Source organism: Xiphophorus couchianus, chromosome 5 (assembly GCF_001444195.1).
Source record: "Xiphophorus couchianus chromosome 5, X_couchianus-1.0, whole genome shotgun sequence".
Lineage (NCBI taxonomy): Eukaryota > Metazoa > Chordata > Actinopteri > Cyprinodontiformes > Poeciliidae > Xiphophorus > Xiphophorus couchianus.
Window position 1 is genome coordinate 1,470,997 of NC_040232.1, and position 18,586 is coordinate 1,489,582.

At 44.6% G+C, this 18,586-nt stretch overlaps 2 protein-coding genes across 5 annotated transcripts; one reads left to right on the forward strand and one right to left on the reverse strand.

Annotated features, from left to right (window-relative positions):
* Positions 1–5,614: 5,614 nt before the first annotated feature.
* On the reverse strand, positions 5,615–11,030 carry fbxo48 (F-box protein 48). 4 transcript variants are annotated; one of them, XM_028017826.1, is made up of 3 exons: positions 10,937–11,030; positions 7,045–7,492; positions 5,615–5,953 (listed from the first exon to the last, which is right to left on the reverse strand). In XM_028017826.1, the coding sequence occupies exons 2-3, from the start codon at positions 7,342–7,344 to the stop codon at positions 5,792–5,794; spliced, it is 462 nt and encodes a 153-aa protein (XP_027873627.1). In that variant the 5' UTR covers positions 7,345–7,492; positions 10,937–11,030; the 3' UTR covers positions 5,615–5,791. The 4 variants fall into 4 exon arrangements, with proteins under 4 accessions (XP_027873627.1, XP_027873628.1, XP_027873630.1 ...); XM_028017827.1 differs by having other exon boundaries at positions 7,045–7,552; positions 10,937–11,008; XM_028017829.1 differs by having other exon boundaries at positions 7,045–7,487; positions 10,937–11,007.
* A 364-nt stretch (positions 11,031–11,394) lies between these two features.
* aplf (aprataxin and PNKP like factor) lies at positions 11,395–17,821 on the forward strand. The gene is given in 11 exon segments (XM_028017823.1): positions 11,395–11,700; positions 12,044–12,115; positions 12,690–12,869; positions 12,872–12,898; positions 12,901–13,101; positions 13,633–13,747; positions 15,122–15,273; positions 16,095–16,261; positions 16,338–16,451; positions 16,775–16,821; positions 17,072–17,821. Coding segments are annotated over 11 exon segments (1,326 nt in total). The 5' UTR covers positions 11,395–11,607; the 3' UTR covers positions 17,230–17,821.
* The last annotated feature ends 765 nt before the right edge of the window (positions 17,822–18,586 follow it).

An 18,586-nucleotide genomic window follows, 5' to 3' on the forward strand; every position in this document is an offset into this window, starting at 1 on the left:
ATTTCGTGGCGCTAATTTAGAAATATATTTATTAGCGCAAACGATATTTGCGCTAATAAATGATGTTAAATGTGACCTTTTATTAATCGCTCTATCGGTCATAGACTATAACTTGACATCAGGTCAGGCTGAGACAGCGCTCACTTGAACCAAAATGTTTTTGGTCAACTTTGAGAAAAACTTTTGATAAAATCAGAAAAAATGTGGGGATCTGTTGATTTTTGTGGTTATTTGTTTATAACAACATGAAAAAGTAAAAGATAAAAACTATAACTATTGATTTCTAAATGTGGTGGGATGGTGTTCCACCCTCCCAACTATGTGCACCAGGTGCAGTTGATTGGTGGGCGGGGCAGATAGCTTTATAGCTGAGCAGGCCGCTGCCAGGTGTGTGTCTTTGTTTCACTACATGTCGGCTGCCCAAGTGGCTGATGTGCTTGATCCGCTCATCTGAATCGTAAGTGTCATTTGTACCATCTGGCTGGGATTGTGGTTGGGTTCTGGTACCATCTATACCTGCAGTGCGTTTCTGCAGCGTTGCTCTGCTGGCGTTAGCGGCTGCAGCTGGAGGTTGTTGCTGCTTCCATCCAGCCTGCTGATCCTCTCTCTCCCTGGTCGGCTGTGCTGCTATTCCTGGGATTGTCTTGGAGTTGCAGCGCTTGGACGCTCTGCTGTCTTGTCTTGCTGGTGTTTGTTTGGGCCGCTCTGAAGGAAACCTGTTGCTGATTGGACCGGCTGAGCGAGCGGGACCGACTCCTCTGGCCCATTGAAATTGGACAACGACGATTTGTTCCACCGTTTAAAGTGTTTGTGTTTTTTCCTTTTACAGTTTTGCTTATTATTGAAATTACTAATGACTTTGCTTTCTTTTGTTTTGATTTACTAATTTGTTTTCTTTACATTACATGTTTTGTTTGTTCATTTATTTTTTTGGAATAATTCAAATTGTCCTTTTATTTCACATGATCCGTTTTCCTCTCCAGGGACAGTAGTAGGCCTGAGCCATGCTTTTAAAAAGAAATGTTTTAATGAAATTGTTTAAATAAAATATTGTGGACTATTCTGTGTTCTGGTGCATCTTGTTTTAAAAAGACGCCCCCTGCTGGTCATATTTGGCGCTGTGAGCAGGAAGCACCATTGAACACAGATTTGTCTTTTTTTGTATGTGTGTTTAGGGTCTTAACTGTGTTTTGTGTGTTTTTGTTCATGGTGTTGTAAGACAAGACAGCAGTAGCTATCCAAGGAAGACTTACCTGTGGGTTCAGGATTTACTTTTACTGTTTTTTTTTGGTTTTTTTAGTTTCCTTTTGGTAGTCTTCCCTTGTAGGTATGGAGGAGGTGGCGTGGCGGCCGGTGGATGGAGTGGGTCAGCAGAATGTGACGGCTGGGGGTTCGCCGGGTGCCGCTCCTTCCCCAGCTGTGGCTGGTGGTGTCATGCCTGCTGGTGCTGTAGTTGCTGAGCGGTTGGTGGTTGTGCCCAGGGACCGACGATGTCCCATGTTCGGTGGTAGGACTGGCATTGGGATCGGTGAGTGGATTGAGGAGGCCCAATCATGTATTCGAGCCCGCCATTTGTCAGCGGCAGACCAGGCTTTCTTCCTTTTTGATCATCTAGAGGGGGAAGCAAGGGAGGAAATAAAGTACCGCACCAGTGCAGAAAGGAATGATCCAGCTAAGATCTTGGCTATTTTGAGGGAATTGTATGGTTGCACCGAGTCATATATAACTCTTCAGCATGCATTCTTTTCTAGGAAGCAGCAAGAGGAGGAAACGCTGTTGCAGTTCTCTCTAGCTTTGATGGCCCTTATGGAACCAGTAAAGCAGAATGCTCCTGATGGATTGTTGAATGCTGATATTCTGCTGCGTGATCAGTTCGTAGAACATGTGTTGGATAGTGCCCTCCGCCGGGAGCTTAAGCAGTATGTTCGGGGACATCCCACTGCCACCTTGCTGGAGGTCCGTGGGGAGGCAATTCGGTGGGAGAGGCAGGGGTTTCCAGGTGGCGCTAGGGAGCGTAGTCATTCTCTCCCATCTACATATGGGCTGCAGTACGGGGTGTATGGCAGCTCTCGGCTAACTCCACCTACTGCTGCCCGCTCGGAGTTTAGCGAGTTAAGGGAACTTCTAAAACAGCAACAAGAGCAGATTAATCAACTCACCCAGTGTATTGCTTCTCTGCAGACTTCTGTACCACAGGTCCGGGTTCGGTGGTCTGCCACAGGTGCCAACAGCCGGGTCACTTTGCCAGAGAGTGTGATGGTGAGCGGGTTCGTGCCAAGGTTAACTCTGTGGCAAGGCCAGCTAATGTTAACCAGGCGGAAAACTAGCACCCACTGAGCTGCTGAGCCACAACTCAGGTGGGGGAATGGCAGGCTCGCAAACAGCAGCCGCGTCAAAATTGTTGGCATCCTGCCCAGTCATTGATGTCGTCATGGGTAGTGTCTCTGTTACTTGTTTAGTAGATACAGGTTCCATGGTGTCGACCATCACTGAGAGCTGTTTTAACGAACATTTTGCATCATTGGGGCATGATCGCCTTCAGTCATGTCACTGGTTACAGCTTCGGGCAGCCAATGGTCTTTCCATCCCATACATTGGCTATTTAGAATTGGATGTCAATCTTTGTGACAAAGTGCTTCCACATTGTGGGATTCTGGTTGTGAAGGATCCCACTAATGTTGGTTCTTCTGTTCCTGGCATTTTGGGAATGAACATAATTAATCGTGTCTACAAAGAACTTTTTGGGGCACATGGCGGCTCGTTCTTTGATTTACCTTCAGTAACACAGTCTCCTGGTCCAGTTGTGGAGGCCTTGCAGCAGTGTCATAGAGTAGCAACTAAGTCCCCAGCGCTGTTAACTGTTGCTGTTAGGGTCCGGGGCCCTCGAGCAGTGAGGATAACTGGTGGGGTTATGAAATTTGTAGCTGCAACCTGCCCTGAACAACTTGCTGGTCAGGTTTTATTGTTTGAGCCGCCAGACTCTGGCTTACCAGCTGGCTTATTAGCCTCTCCATGTCTCATTCAGGCTGTGCAAGGTACTGCTTATGTTCCTGTTCTAAATTTCGGAACTACGGATGTTTTACTCTATCCCCGAACTCACCTGGGTGTGTTGAGTCAAACTGAGGTGGTTAGCTTGCCCCGTGATGTGACAGAAATAAGGCCCTGTGCTACAGTTTCTTCTCAGGTTGCTTCTGGTCCAGAACAGAGTTTGCTTGAATCTGTTGATTTGTCTTCACTGACAGAAACTGAACAACGGCAAGTTCAGTCACTTTTACAGAAGTACAGCTCTGTCTTTTCAGCTCATGAAGGTGACTTGGGGTGCACTAATCTGGTTTCCCATGACATTCCCCTGTTGGATGAGGTCCCGGTCCGGCAGAGGTACAGACGTATCCCTCCCTCAGAGTACGAGGCTGTCAAGTCACACATCAACCAGCTCCTACAGAACCAGGTAATAAGGGAAAGCAGTAGCCCTTATGCCTCTCCCATCGTTCTTGTTAGGAAGAAATACGGCAGCCTGCGTATGTGTGTGGATTACCGTCAGCTTAACAGCAAGACAAGAAAAGATGCTTTCCCATTGCCTCGCATTGAGGAAAGCCTGGACCAGCTTTCTGGGGCCCAGTGGTTTTCCACTCTAGATTTAGCCAGTGGTTACAATCAGGTTCCGGTATCAGAACAGGACAAGTCAAAAACTGCTTTTTGTACGCCATTTGGGCTCTTTGAGTGGAACCGTATGCCCTTCGGGCTTTGTAATGCGCCTAGTACCTTCCAGCGTCTTATGCGGAGGATGTTTGGGGACCAGCAGTGCCAGTCCCTTCTTTTGTATTTGGATGACATCATTGTGTTTTCAGGTTCAGTCTCCCAGCACATTGAGCGTCTGGAAGCAGTTCTTGCTCGGCTTCAGAGAGAAGGTCTGAAGGTAAAACTTGAAAAATGTTCCTTTTTCAAGCAGCAGGTTAAATACTTGGGGCACCTTATCTCAGATAAAGGTGTAGCTACAGACCCTGCCAAGACTGAAGCAGTGGCTAAATGGCCACGTCCCACACATGTTTCAGAGCTTCGCTCATTTTGGGGCTTTGCAAGCTATTACAGGCGTTTTGTGGAGGGTTTTGCTAGGCTAGCGGGTCCTCTCCATAGGCTGGTGGCACAACAAGTGGGCACAAAGTCCAGGAAGGGGTCTGGCCAGGCTTTTCAATTTGCTTGGATATCAGAGTGCGAGGAGAGCTTTGAGGCTTTAAAAGCTGTGTTGGCATATGCTGATTTTTCACGTCCTTTCATTCTTGAGACAGATGCCAGTCACAGTGGACTTGGGGCAGTATTGTCACAGGAAACAGAGGATGGAGTGAGGCCAATTGCATATGCCAGTCGAGGTCTTAAACCTTCAGAGTGTAACATGGCTAATTATAGCTCTATGAAGCTGGAGTTTCTGGCATTAAAATGGGCCATGACTGAGAAGTTTAGGGAATGTCTCTTGGGCCACCGGTGTATGGTCTATACAGATAACAACCCTTTGAGTTATCTTCAGTCGGCCAAGCTTGGTGCCATGGAGCACTGGTGGGCTGCTCAACTTGCTGCTTTTGATTTTGATATAAAGTATCGTTCTGGACGTAGCAATAACAATGCTGATGCACTCTCTCGCCAGCCAACATCAGGTACCAGCCTGGCAGAACTCTTGTCGTGCACCTCCATCCCAGAGGCTCTTCAGCGTGCCTCATGTCCTGTTCCAGTGTCTGTAACCCAATCTGTGGTGACTGTTCTGCCATCTCATTCTGTGTCTGACCTTTGTGCTTTGCAGGAAGCCGATCCTCTCCTGAAGGACATTTTGGGTTTTTGGAAGAGGCAGGTTTATCCTACTCTTGAGGAGAGACGGTGCTTTCCCAAACTATCCTTGGTTCTTTTGAGACAGTGGGGTCGCCTTGTGGTCAGATGGTGGTGAGGAGATTTTACAGCTTGTTTTGCCATCCGTTCTTAAGCAGGATGTTCTGACTTAATTACATCAAGAGCACGGACACCAGGGTGTGAAGCGCACCACCGAGTTGGTACGGCAGCGCTGTTACTGGCCTGGGATGTCTAATGACATTAAACAGTGGGTACAAGAGTGTCAGCGGTGCCAGGTTGCTATAAATGTAACATCTAGCTCTGGCACTTTCATGAGTCATCTGTTGGCTTCTCGGCCAAACGAGATCGTTGCCATGGATTTTACCATGTTGGAACCTTCACGAAATGGTCTGGAAAATGTTCTTGTAATTACTGATGTATTTAGTAAATACACAATTGCTGTTCCAACTCGGGATCAGAAAGCAGTCACTGTCGCCCAGGTTTTGCTGACTGAATGGTTCTTTAGATTTGGGGTTCCAAGCCGCATTCATTCAGACCAGGGTCGAAGTTAATAAATGTGTTTTATGAAGTTTCTCTGTAGAGAAATGATGACTGATGCACGATGATTGGTGGTTACATTCAGGAACCAATCAGAACCCAGCAGGATCAGACATGATGCTGCCATGTCCAGACTGGCCGCCAGGGGGCGTCCCGAGGCGCGGGCGCCACGCTGTGACCCGAATCAACTGGTTCTGCTGGCCTACTGACATCACTCACATCTCAGACAGGAAACAGGAAGTGGACTGTAAACTTCCAGCTCACATATATTTACACCAAATTCATCCACCATGATCAGATTTCTTTAAAAAACATTAAATATATATATATACAGTTATCTGTGTTGCATTAAAGTGAACTCAGAGAAAAAAACACGTTAGAGTCAAAATCAGGGAGAAGTGCCTCATCATCCTCTTCTTCATCTGTCGAGCTCCGCCTGCAGGATCTCCCCCCAGGTCTCTGCGTCCAGCGGCGCCATCTTGCTGCCCAGCAGCTCGTCTGCAGAGCGCACGCTGCTGTAGCGGCCGGCTAGCCAGGCCGCCTTCACCTGGCTGCGGCTGTAGTTCCTCAGCAGGGTCACCTGGTGGGGAAGGAAGCACCGTCAGCTTCCTGTCTGCAGACTGGCCGCCGTTAAAACAACCACAGAGAAAAGGAAACGGGACGAAGGAGGACAGGAAGCAGCAGAGCCTCGATCAAACAGGAAGAGGCTCAGAGACGAAAACATGAGGCTCCATCAGGTTAAAACATCAAACTGGAGTTTTCTGTTCCACTGAAAACGTTTCCATCTGATGACAAACATCCAAAAGCAGCTGAAGGTCAAAACTTTACCGTAAATTCGACTTTTCCTTCATGTTTTACTAGTTACTCACTGTGGTGAGCTATGCTAGCTAGAGCTAGCTGCACTAAGCCTAAAGCGCTAATCATAAACATTAGCGCTAGCATTAACTAGCGCGGCACGCCAACATGGTATTTAGCAAATGCTAGTGCATTAGCATTAGTTTCAACTGTGTTGATCCAACCTGTAGATCCACAGCAGAATAAACGTCTTTAGCTGCAGCGCATCATGAGGACAGGAAACGGAAATGATCCCTAAACATACTTAACCTACTTCAAAATAAGAGCGTGATGAATACCAACTGCTAACAGCTCAAAGCTCTTAACAGCTGATAACCAGCTTCAACATGGATATCAAACATTATTCAACTGAAAGTTCACAAAACAGCCAAGTAAATTAGTGGTTTAGAGTTTATCCAGAAAAGTTTAATTGGGGGAAGTGCTAAATATTTAGCTAAAAGGCTAAACGAAAAGTAGCTCCACAACTAGCAAATTAGTATATTAGCCGAAGTGACTATGGTCTGGTAAATTAGCAGCAACACTCAGTAAAGACTTTGGACTCAATTCAAACCAGATATTTCATTACTGACCCAAAATGATGACAACAATTCAGATCAGCTTATGTTTATGTACAAATCCATCTATATTGTGACATTTATTTAAACTTTTTTAAACATGTGCAACTTTTGAATTTAGGTAATGCTTTCAAAAGATGTAAACTAATATCCACACACAAAGTGTAATGAAAATAAAAACCCAAATAGAATAAACCTGGTGCAGAAGCGGCTCTGATCCGACGTCAGCAGGGCTCTGTGCCCAGGGCAGCAGCAGACTCACCTTCCAGGAGAGGCCGTCGCTGCGATCGCTGTCCACCTCCCGGCGACAGACGGCCCGGACCAGCATGCACTGCTGCCTCCACAGCTGCTCGCTGTCATCGATGATGGAGCGCCACAGTTTGCACGTCCTGGAGGCTCTGCACAGGCTTTCTGCGTCCAGCTCTCTGAAGATCCTCACGCTCATCTCCGTGGGAAGAGTCTCTGCGAAGTTCTGAGAGCCGCAAGCTTCCAGGGACGTCAGGCCGGCTCTTCGCTCACAGAGCAGAAACACTGGCGAGGGCCCCGCAGACTCATGCTGCATAATACTGCAACAGGGTGGACCACCTGAGACACACACCCAGTTACACACCTGGAGGGGAGCTGCAGTCCTGGAGCAGAACCAGAACCAACGCTCAGGTCCGGAGGAGCGAGGAGAGAGAGAGATCTTCCTCCAAAGACAGGGAGCTTTCCTTGGAAGTCAAGATGGTTTCATTTTCAGTAAAATAATCTGACATCAAACAGGAAACTAGCTGAACAAAACACAGAAATTACAAAGAAGAAGAAGAAAACACAAATATTCATTTAAAGCTGTCAACAAATCTAAAAACAGGCAATTGTAAGCAGTGGCAGCTAGTGGTTATATTTGAAGGGTGGGCTAGTAGGGTTAGAGTTAGGTATTAGGGTAAATATATATATATATATGTATATCTATATATAGATATACATATATATAATTCAAAGCGCTATCACGTTATAACGGGATACGTATTGTTAAGGAAGAATAATTTAAAATTAACTTTGGATGAAACATTTGGCTCTCTTTTCCTTAAAACTCCCGGGTCCTTAGCGGGCGGCGTGCAGCTAGAGAGAAACAACAACAAGGAAACAACAGCGCTACGCGTTGACGTCACAGATCACAGAGTTTAATTCCATACAAAACAACGCATGGATCAATCAACAAAGCTGCAGAGGAACACAGATATGCATTATTTACCTTATACAGACAAAGACAGACAAGACAAAGACAAACAAAAAAACGAAACAAAGACGAACAAAAAGCAAAGACGCGTCTTTGGAGAGAGCCGATGCAAAAAGCAAAATAGTGGCAGCTCTCTGAATTTTTAGTGCTGACACGAAATCTTATACTAAGGGGGTGTTTTTTCTGTTTAATATATGCACCCAAGGCGTTCCTCTAGTTGACCAACTGGAAACTCCCTTAAGCACTCAGAGAAACTTAGGAACTCCCCCTAATTTACGGCAAAGATCAAAGGGCCATCTGGTCTCTGGCAAAACAAAAGAGCAAACCGCTTCGTCCTGACCCTTGAGGTCCCACGGCCATCCCGGGCACAGAAAAAACTGAGATAAAATTTCACAGATACCTGTGAAATCTAAAGTCTCTTCCCCCCAAGCTCCGGTGCTTCTGCCCTGCCGGGAATGCTAATTTTATGGCTTCGTGGTCTGGCCTCACAGCGGGGAGGCCTCTGCCTGTCTGAATGCTTGCTCATCTGGCCCAATCCCGAATGCTCAACACAAAGCTGTTCCAAATAAGAGTGTTGAATATACCTTTTACACATGTCATAAGATTAACTGTATAAAGCACTAAAAATAATCATTTTTCCTCAACAGTATCTTGTTTAAACGTGATAGTTTTCTTGTTTTTAGATAACTATCACGTTTAAACAAGAATCTTATAACGTGATAGCGCTCTGAATTTTTTTACCTGCGTGAGAGCAATGTGCTTCCATACAATCACACTGATAAAATGAAACAAGATGCAATATGTTTTTAAATGAGGCCTACCTTATTTAAAGAGAAACTCACTCCAACGACTTTTCTGGGACGCAAATAGGCTAAATAATCCACCTCGTTTATGCTAATATTGCTCGCCATCGCTCCTTCTCAGTCTACGCCAACACTTGCGCTCGAGGCAAGTCCATGCGATTGGATGAATGCTGTGCCCGAGGGGGCGTGGCTAGAAGCCTGTCAATCATTCTGAGCCGTGACAGTAACGCTAAATGATGGTAACGTTAAATGACGGTAACACTAAATGACGGTAACGTTTAATGACGGTAACGCTAAATGACGGTAACGTTTAATGACGGTAACGCTAAATGACAGTAACGTTAAATGACGGTAACGCTAAATGACGGTAACGCTAAATGACAGTAACGTTAAATGACGGTAACGCTAAATGACGGTAACGCTAAATGACGGTAACGCTAAATGACGGTAACGTTTAATGACGGTAACGTTTAATGACGGTAACGCTAAATGACGGTAACGTTAAATGACGGTAACGCTAAATGACGATAACGCTAAATGACGGTAACGTTAAATGACGGTAACGCTAAATGACGGTAACGTTAATTGACAGTAACGCTAAATGACGGTAACGCTAAATGACGGTAACGTTAATGACGGTAACGCTATTCATTTAACGTTAAAAGTAACGTTAAATGATAGTAACGTTAATTGACGGTAACGTTAATTGACGGTAACGCTAAATGACGGTAACGCTAAATGACGGTAACGTTAAATGACAGTAACGTTAAATGACGGTAACGCTAAATGACGGTAACGTTAAATGACGGTAACGCTAAATGACGGTAACGCTAAATGACGGTAACGCTAAATGACGGTAACGTTAAATGACGGTAACGTTAAATGACGGTAACGTTTAATGACGGTAACGCTAAATGACGGTAACGTTTAATGACGGTAACGCTAAATGACGGTAACGTTAAATGACGGTAACGCTAAATGACGATAACGCTAAATGACGATAACGCTAAATGACGGTAACGCTAAATGACGGTAACGTTAATTGACAGTAACGCTAAATGACAGTAACGCTAAATGACGGTAACGTTAATGACGGTAACGCTATTCATTTAACGTTAAAAGTAACGCTAAATGACGGTAACGCTAAATGACGGTAACGTTAAATGACGGTAACGCTAAATGACGGTAACGCTAAATGACGGTAACGCTAAATGACGGTAACGTTAATGACGGTAACGCTATTCATTTAACGTTAAAAGTAACGTTAAATGACGGTAACGCTAAATGACGGTAACGCTAAATGACGGTAACGTTAAATGACGGTAACGCTAAATGACGGTAACGCTAAATGACGGTAACGGTAAATGACGGTAACGTTAAATGACAGTAACGCTGTCAGAAGTGAGCCCTTCTGAAAGACCCAGGGATTTTCCCCAGGTGGTTTGACACCAGGTTTGTTGAAAAAGTAACAAAATGTGATACATTATTTCTAAAATGTATTTATTTTTAAGTTGTTTATTTTAACAACTTTTTTGTAAATGTCAGGGAGGGCTTAGCCCTACTAGCCCACTTATACCATCTGTCCCAGATTGTAAGGAACCTCGAAGGTATTTCAGACTGAACATCTGCAGTTTCACTATAATCTTAAGATTTCTTTTAAAACCTACTATGCCCATGATAAACAAATAAGTCAATAAAAATATAAATAAACAAGTCAATACAAACAGATGAACTTGAAAAGGATAAAACTGGGGGTTGGGGCCTACAGTGAGCCCAGGGCCCCTCTGGACTTCAGATCGGCCCTGCAGGGTGTTTAATCCCCCGGCAGGACTGTCCCTGTCCTTTCTGTTCTCTTTGGACCAAAACGCCCCTGCAGACTATTAGAACCAGTTCGTTTTTGTCATCGGTCGGTTTGTGAACACACAGAAGACTTTGTTGTCCATCACTGATAGAATATTTGACATTTTTCGGCCATATTTCCTCTATTCCCCGCAGAGCAGAAGCAGTTCCTCAGAAACTGTTTCAGGCTCTAAATCCCAGATAAACTGCGACAATAATTATTAAACTTTCAATCAGAGTTCATAAAAACAGGTCGACCATTTACTTTTTACAAAAAGAAGTGACTATGTTACCTGCACTATAGGAAGGCTTCGCAGAGCTCTTTAAATGTCCCAACGGCTGTTTACACTGCGATATGACGTCAACGCGTCATGAAGGTTTGGCGCATGCGTATAAAGCACCCCCGGCCGTTATTTATTTTTAAATTTCTTTCCTTTCTTTTTTAAAATAAATTATTAAAAGTGATTTTTACATAAGAATATTTAGATGGTTTATTAATCAAAAAATATAATTTTGAAAATGTTTTTTGCTTTCATTTACCAATTTAGTTGTATTTTCAGTACGAGCAGCCCACCCATTAAAATTATGAACGCCGTAAAGTGAAAGCAGACATGCAGAATTAAATTGTGTTATCCATTATGATGTAAAATGCTTTGAAAAGAGTATTATATGGGAATATTTTGCAGTTAACCAATAAGATGTTAAAAGTCGATGTTTTCATAGTAGTTTGGTTGTTCTCTCTACTGCGCATGCTCTCCTGGACCCCGGAAGTTTTGAATCTGAAAGTTGTTGTCCCGTGGAGCTAAATTGTTTTCATTTTTGATTTTTCCAACTGTATATTCTTTAAACTCATTTCTTCCGACAAGTCCTCCAGAATCGGACTTTAAAACCTTCCGCTGTCTTCCGGCTGAGTGAGCAGGCAGCCGGGGACCGCCGCTCTCTGTCCCGCCCGGAGCAGAGCCTCATGTCCGGCTTCGGCCTGGTCCCGGTGGACGGCGGGGATCTGGTCCCGCTGCCGCCGGGTGAGACGGTGCTGGGCCGGGGTCCCTTCCTCGGGGTGAGTCCTTCTGGGAGTTTCAAATGATTTTCATCCTATCTCCGCACTTCTCAGTTTATCTGAAGAGGTTCAAAGGTCAGAATACTGAGAGGCAGCTGGGTTTACTGGGACCAGTTGACGCCGCATTGGAGACATCCTGTTTCTAGATATATTGTTTATGTTTATATAACATAGATCTAGTACAGTATGATGTGTCCTATACACTCGGAGACTGCTATGTTTTTTAAAGAAGAGAGATCAAACTCGTTCTTTCTTTCTTTCTTTCTGTAGTCGATCTGTTTCTGTCTGTAGAGAAACGTTGAGACAGAAACCTTTAGCTGGGATCTTCCTGTTTCTGCATCAGGTCAGTGACACCAGAGTTTCCCGCCGCCACGCTCTGCTGGAGAACCTGGACGGACAGCTGCGACTCAAGCCGGTGCGTTCAGGAACAGCTGAACTTATTATTATTTCTATCATCAGAGCTCAAATATTACTGTAAAACTGAACTGATACAAGCGTAAAAAGTAGCATGCTCACCCCTCAGGTTGTATGCTTTTCATAATTTCCATCAGACACATGACTTTAGGATGATGGCCATTTTTCAAGATGGCTGCTGTTTTTGTCATCAACTAAAAGGAGATGAAGATGAGAGACAGGTTGTCCAAATGGTTAGCGTTAGCGGTTTAGCGTTAGCTTCCCCTATTTATTTTTTTGTGCTTTAGCTGTACCACTAGATTCTTATCAGTGATTGGTTGATCAGTTTAGGTTGTAGGGTTGGGGTCTGGTGATATTTGATGGTATTCCATGATCTGCTGAAGGGTTCGCCTTTAAACTTCCTCATTAATTCTTGTTTTTTCGAAAGCAGCAGAATTTCTCTGAGTTGGTAAAAATAAATTCAGAAAAGCATTTTCTTGTAGTTTTATGTCAGTTTAATGCCGTTTAGCTCTACGCATCGTACTCAGCAGCGGGCGCCATGACAGAGAAACTCATACATCACTTCCTCCCAGCAGACCCACATCAACCCGTGTTTCCTCCTGTCGTCCCCGAACGATGACCCCCGACCCCTGGAGAGGGGCTCCTGGCACCGGCTTCACCCCGGAGATCAGTTCTCTCTGCTGCCGGGTCGCTTCATCTACCGGGTGGCGCCCAGGTACCCGCCTCCCAGGCGTTGTCATGGTGATGGTGGGGCGTCTGTCACTACCAGGATGAGGTTAACTACGGAGCGGTGCTTTGTTCTCATGTCCTGCTGCAGCTCTAACTGCGTCTCCGTCTCTCTGCAGAAACAGTCAGAAGTTTGAGGAAGAAGACGGAGCTCTTCCCCTTCCTGCCGGGTCCGATGCGGCGGCTCCTCTGCTGGTCAGACCGGGTCAGGAACAGACTTCCTGTCCAGACAGGAACCGGCACAGCAGCGATTTCAGGCAGGTCTGTGTCCTCAGAGGCGGCCATGTTCAGAATGAGGTTCCCTCCAGACACTCAGAAATGTCCAGATTAATTTCACATATTTACAAAAAAAACCAAACACTCAAAATCATAAATCTGCAAGTAAAAAATTATAATTTTCTGTGACTAAAGGCGTAAATTTCTGCCTGGCGTTGAGTCAGACGCCTGGGACAAGAAGCAGCCAGAAGTCTGATCAGGATCCAGGTGGGAATGGTGGATCCCGCTTCCACTTCCTCTCCAGATCCGTCTGCTGCGTTCCCACCTTCATGAGTTTATAATCTCTGGAAACTTCTCACTTATTTCTGACACTTTTGGACTTTAAAAATTAGAATTTCTTAGTTTAAATTTAATGAAATTCTGCTTTTAATCATGGAAAATTGTCATTTTATCTTGAAATGTGACAACTTTTCAAAAATCACAGTATTTTTCAATAATATGTGGAATTAACGAGACATTTCTGTGTTTGGTTGAGCTCTGTGTGGAACTCAACAGGAAGTTGTTTTTCTCTGACAGGAAGTCTCAACTCCACGTCTGGACGGCGTTCAGAGCGACGAGGCTCCGCCCCCTCCCAGGAGGCGGGTCTTACCTGCCTGGATGATGGCGGCTGCTGCGGCTTCAGCCTCCAAAGGTAACACGGCAACTATCGTCATGGCAACGTCTTATGGAGTTACAGCAGGGGCCTGATCAAATGATCAGTTTTCCTCCAAATATTGATTTACATTTAAGGTAAGGTCATTTCTATAGCACATTTTCAGCAACAAGGCAATGCAAAGTGCTTTACAGAATTAAAAGGAAATACAAACAAAATAACAAACCAAAGGAAAAGAAGAAAAAGAATCTAAGGTTGATCCAAAGTAAATGAACCAGATACTCCTGTTCAGGGTTGGTAGATAAGTATAACTACTTATCCTCTGGACTAATTCCTTTTCTGGGTTGGAAGAATAGGAGTTTGAAAAGTTATTTCTAAGGTAGTTTGTCTGGATTCTAAGTTCGTTTTAATTCCTTCTCTGGGTTAAAAGTGAGAAAAACTTCACAGCTTATAAAAAATAAACAAGACACATTAGGAAAGTTTGCACACTCATCATTCAGACAAATCAAAGACATGGGTGGAGGCGTTGGCATCAAGAAGTGTTTGTCCTTGTTGTGTATGTGTATTGCATTTATATTGCCATGACAACCATGTAGCTTAGTGTCCGTACAACAGTCCGATATGATGGCGTTATCAGGGAGTAAGTCCTTGGGAGCGCTCAGCTCCACAGCTGCATGGTGGGAAGGAGCGTCATGTTTACATATCTTCAAGGAGATTGGAAATCTGCAGCCCTTCCGAGGCAACACTGGGAAGCCAATTCAGACACAGAATGTCTTAGTTTGGGTAGATTATAAATTTAAATTTTCCCTAAAGTCTCTCAGATACATTTCAGTTCCCAATCTTCCAAATTAGTTTGGTCGTTCCACTGAGCCGAAGCTAGCAACTTCTCCCAGATGGATTCCATCCTGTTAGTAAGTTTTAGAGTCTCAGCAAGAATCACATCCTGATTGTTTGCAGTTGGTCCAAACCGTCACAAATTTGCCAATGAGCCAGGAATCCAAATAAATCCAGGGTGAATCCCTCTGGGTGTGTCCCCGCAGGACAGGAGGACTCTCCTGTGCCCAGTCTCCTCATCGAGAAAATGTGATCAATTACATTGAGAGAGCGTTTGACCAAATCCATAATTTGTAGATTGGAGGATGTGCAAAGAAAGGCTCCAAAAATATGGAAAAAGAGAAAAAGACACAAAACAGAGCAGGAAGGGAGCAGAGGACAGAAACGTCCGCCTTCACCGAGAGCAAGAGAGAGACCATTAATTCTTTACAGTAAAGTTTCACATTTAGTTGATCAAATTATCACTTAATGAGAACATAATTTATTCATAATTAAAATATTAAACATATTAGCTGCTTTTTTTCATGTATTTAGTGGTTTTCTGCAGGCCAGACACTCACTGACTGTTTGTTCATCGAGGCGTGAAGAGGAGTAAACCTGCCGCCTCTCAGGCCCCGCCCACTTTATCCCCGCCACCTGAGGGGGCGGAGCTCCGTGAGGAAGACGCCGAGAGGCCGAGGAAGAAGAGTCGAGCGATGAGCAGCGAGGAAGAAATCCTCCCAACAGAAACAGTCAGTACAGCTGCTGATGAAAACATCTGAACATTTCCACAATACTAAGGAATTCTATTTGTTGTAAAAATTGTTTGATGATCTAAAAACATTTAAATGTTAAAAGGAAAAACGTTTTCCATAAAATGAGCGAAACGATGATCCTGAAACCACGAAGCTTCAGGTCCGAATGGAGGAGAAAACTTTTTCACACATCGTCTGAGAAACACCTCGATATTCTCTCAACCCAACAAGTCGTACATTTGCAATAAAAAATGATTATATTTCATAATTAAAGGATTATAATCTATTTTGAAAACATTATAATGTCAGAAATTTGTAACAATAATTTCCAGAAGACCTGAAGGACTGAAGTGGTAAATTAAGTTCAGTTCTGCTAAAAACGTGATAAATTTCTAGATGAGCCCAGCAGCCGGTTCCCTCCAGGGGCCCGGGGCCCGCCGAGCCGTTTCAGGTTCACTTCACGGATGAAGCCGTCGCTTCAAACAGCCAAATAATGTTCGTTCCTGTTTCTAGACCAATCAGAACGAGAGAATGTATTGGGGCAGCCAATCAGAGGTGAATGTTTTCAAAATGGCGGTCAGAGGAGACGCAGGTCGTTCAAAATGTCCCGACTTTTCTGTTGGAAATTAAAATCAGTCGGTGAGTCAGAATGATTTTCACAAACTGGTTTTCTGTTGCTTCAGTTTCTGTAATATTGGGATTATTGAGATTATGAGATTAATTATCACTAAAAAGGACCCAGAGGGACGAGTGTCTGGGACAGGAGGGACACGGCTGTCCATCCCTCTGAGACTGAAGCGGCCGTTCTCTGATTTCAGGATGACCTCTGGGATGAGTCAACCTCCAGAGGTCAGATCGTACCCACCAGGTCAGGGGTCAGCTCTGCGCCGTCCCGCAGCGCAGCAGCTGAGAAATCACAGCAGGAGGAGAAGAAGACCCGGTCTGGAGTCAGAACCGCTTGTCCCTACGGGAAGGACTGCTACAGGTAGCGCCCCCTGCTGGGAGGCGGGGAATCAGCCGGAGACCAGCCGGCCCTCAGCAACTGCTGTTTGCTTCTGCAGGAAGAATCCGCTTCACTTCCAGGAGAGCAGTCACCCTGGAGACGCCGACTACGAGGAAGAGGAGGAGGAGGAGGAAGAGCGACCGGAGTGTCCGTACGGCGCCGCCTGCTACAGGTCAGACTGGTCCAGATCAAAGTCTGACCGACCCAGAGAAAGCTAATCCCTGCCCACAGGCGCAATTAGGAAGAATCCCCAAAGTGGGCGGAGCCAGGGACACAGAGGGGCGTGGTCACGTGTTGGGTGGGGGGAGTTCGTTGGGGCATTTGGTAAAAACCTAGACTGATGACAAACATAATATAATTTTTATCTCCACATTTTTTCCGTTATCCGTTTAAATAGTTATTTATTTCTGTTAGATGTTTCTTATTCCAGCATTGAGAAGTTCAGTTGTGATGTAATAAAACCTTCTGTGATGTCACGGCTGGATCTGCTTTCAGGAAGAATCCTCTCCACCGGAAGCAGTTCAGACACACGGAGCGACCCGGTGAGTCTGCCCGTTAGTTACTGGTATTTCACGCTTTACTGGCCAGAGCTATCAAACCGGCCGGGTTCTGAAATCTGACTTTACGTGTCTGAGCGGGTTTGGACGGTTTGCTAGTAAAGTTCTGGGAAGGAAGTGAAGATGAAGAGCAGCGTTTTGAAGCTCTTCATCTTCTCTCAGCCGGAAAACGTTTATGGTCTTAAAACATCTGCAGAGATCCAATCGGTTCTGAAACCCAGACTCCTCTCTGCAGTCCCCCGCTCCGCCGACGATGACCCCAACGATGACCCCAACGACGACCCCGACAGCTTCATCAGCGACGACTCGGGCGACGACTCGGACTACGAGCCGCAGGACGACCTGCAGCGGCAGAACGAGGCGAAGGCCTTCCTGAGGAAGAGGAGGAGGTAGAGGAGGAAGATCGGGTCACATGACCCATCCGGCTGAAACTCTGATCACCAGCCTGATGACAGGAAACACTAAAGGGGGGGGGTTTTCAAATTAAAAGCTGTAGGTGTGGAGCCGGAAGCAGAAAAGGGAAATGTTTTTATTTATTAATGTTTCTGTTTTTTGTCCAGCAGTTTTATTTCTGATGCTTTTAATGTGAAAACATCAGGAAATGTGAAACGAGAATCAATCTTTTATTTTTAAACGGTTTCTTCTTTACTCCACTTTTTATTTTTAAATTAAAAGCTAATGGGTGGGCTTTTAATTTGAAAAGACATTTATTTAAAGAAGAAGCAGCTGAAGCTGTGTGACATAATCACAAGAAATTTAGTTTAACATGACTTTTATTGTGAAAGGTCAGAGTAGAACAAAATAAACATTTCCTGACTTTAAGCCTCTATTTATTTTTCTTTCACAATAAAAGTCTTGCCAGATTTGATTGGCTTTTAATGTGAAAAATGTAAAAAGTTTCTAAAAGTTAAAGTTGGATGAAGACTCGTAAAATGGACTTCTATCATTTTAGTTTTTATCTTAAATAAATCTGGATTCATTTTTATTTCTTTAAGCTCTTAAAATGTTTTAAATCAAAATAAAACCTTTTTTTTTCTTCCGGCGTCTTGTTTGAAGTTGACCATAAATAACAGAAGTTTTAATTCAAACAATAAAATCCACATCAGACCGAACTGGACCGCCATCAGAACCGGGACCAAAGCGGAACTGTTCCTCCGCTGCTGGCAGGGCGCGGAGAGCGGTTCAGTTAAAGTCCGTGTTCCTGTATGGGGAAATTTTCCTGCCATAATTCAAGAGCACACATGTTCATTTTGAAAGCAGGACTTTATGTCTTTCTTCTTAAAACTTGTGTCACAAAACTTCTCCTGGCGCTCACTCTGCTCGCTTACAAAACATGGAACAGCCTTAGGCGCCTGGCAACCTCTCAGCCAATAGACTGAAAGAGTTGTGTGGCGTGCCTTGTGGCTACCATCCATTGTAGCAACTTGCGAAACCCAGTGGATGTAGGGAGAAACAACGATGTCAGCTTTCTGCTCCATAGGTCACTAAACATCCTCCAGCAGAGCTTTGGTAGGTGACTGATCGCTAACAGCTACTGATCGCTAACAGCTACTGATCACTAACAGCTACCGATCGCTAACAGCTACCAATTGCTAACAGCTACTGATCGCTAACAGTTACTGATCACTAACAGCTACCAATCGCTAACAGCTACTGATCACTAACAGCTACTGATCGCTAACAGCTACTGATCGCTAACAGTTACTGATCACTAACAGCTACCGATCGCTAACGGCTACTGATCACTAAC